Source organism: Trichinella spiralis (assembly GCF_000181795.1).
Source record: "Trichinella spiralis strain ISS 195 chromosome Unknown Scfld4615, whole genome shotgun sequence".
In the NCBI taxonomy this organism is placed as follows: Eukaryota; Metazoa; Nematoda; class Enoplea; order Trichinellida; family Trichinellidae; genus Trichinella; species Trichinella spiralis.
Genome location: NW_003531554.1, coordinates 1 through 1467, shown reverse-complemented (window position 1 = coordinate 1467; position 1467 = coordinate 1). Strand labels below are relative to the sequence as shown.

Genomic DNA, 1467 nt, shown 5'->3' with positions numbered 1-1467 from the left:
GTTATAGCTTACATTTGCCTTAATAAAATATCAAAATTGTTAATAAATTTAAATAACTATGTAGTTTCAATTAATTTCACAAATATTCGTATTATTAATTGAACGTGATTTACATGATTGGTTACTGTAGTAGATATAAGAATTTCATGATCTTTTTGACAATCTTTAAAGTTTATTGTAACTTTATTATTAATAATGGAGAATAAAATTGTTGCAGACGCTAAGGTTCAAAGTGAGTTGCAGCATGCGGTGATATCAGCACTTGAAAATGAGGTAGATGCCGAATTGGCTCGCTTGGAGAATTTAGATGATGAGGTTTTGCAGCAGTATCGCCAAAAAAGATTACAAGAACTGAAAGCGGAAGAAAAAGAAAGAGAGGTTATAAATTTGTATATTAAACATTATATTTGTTATTCTATTTACGAATTTGTCTTGATTAATAAATGTATATTATATTTGGTTTAAAAAATATTTTTGATAATGTTCAACTTATGTTACTAATTATTATTATTACTAATTATCAAAATTATTATTTATTTATATTTTAAAAACTAGTTTCTGCAAATGTTTTCTATGAATTTTAATTGGTAAATTAAAAGTTATTTTTAGATGACATATGTAAATACATCAGCTTCTTGTTTTGCTGTTCAAAATGAACCATTTCCTAAATGTTCAGAACTAAACTTTGTTAAATAAGCATCAGTGTTATTATATGTTCAGATTTTATAATTTTATTGCATTTTTATTTTATACTTTATTTCTTCGAGTAATTTAAATAGTGAATTGGTCTGAAAGTTATACTGATGTAAGTCAGAGCTGTTTTATGACAATTTGTGAAAGATTAAAGATTATTCTTAACAACTATATAAAATTTGTAAATGTTGATTGCTTCCTTTTGGATGTGATTTTGATTTTAGAACTGGCGACTGTGTAGACATGGCGAATATACTGAAGTATCTGAACGCGAACTTTTTGATTTCGGCAATCGTTCCAAACGTTTCATAGTTCATTTTTATCGTGACTCGACAATGCGCTGCAAAATACTTGATAAGCATTTGCAATTATTGGCAGCGAAGCACATAGAATCAAAGTTCTGCAAACTAAATGTGGAAAAATCAGATTATATTGTTAAAAAGTTAAATATTTTTGTTATTCCTACGCTGGCGCTTTTCTTACACGGAAAAGCAGTCTTTTATATCCGTGGCTTTGACGAATTTGGTGGCACTGACGATTTTACTACTGAAACAGTTGAAGCAGTGCTGGCAGAGAGGAATTTGATTTTTTCTACTGACGGAACGCACGGCTTTACAAACAATTAGCAAAAACAAAAATGGCTCCAAGAAGTATTCGAAGCGGCACTAAATATGGTGATAGTGATAGCGAATAAATTACATTGATTTTTTTATTCTCTCCAAGAAATGCGTTAGTTTATTTTTAAATTTATTTACAGTAGAAACAATTCATAAA

At 28.5% G+C, this 1467-nt stretch overlaps 1 protein-coding gene across 1 annotated transcript; it reads left to right on the top strand.

The window, feature by feature from the left end:
- Positions 1-217: 217 nt before the first annotated feature.
- Tsp_15885 (thioredoxin domain-containing protein 9) lies at positions 218-1319 on the top strand (the record flags this gene model as incomplete). The annotated part of the gene is made up of 3 exons (XM_003367233.1): positions 218-378; positions 610-687; positions 918-1319. Coding segments are annotated over 3 exons (641 nt in total), but the record flags the coding sequence as incomplete, so codon positions are not given.
- Positions 1320-1467: the final 148 nt, after the last annotated feature.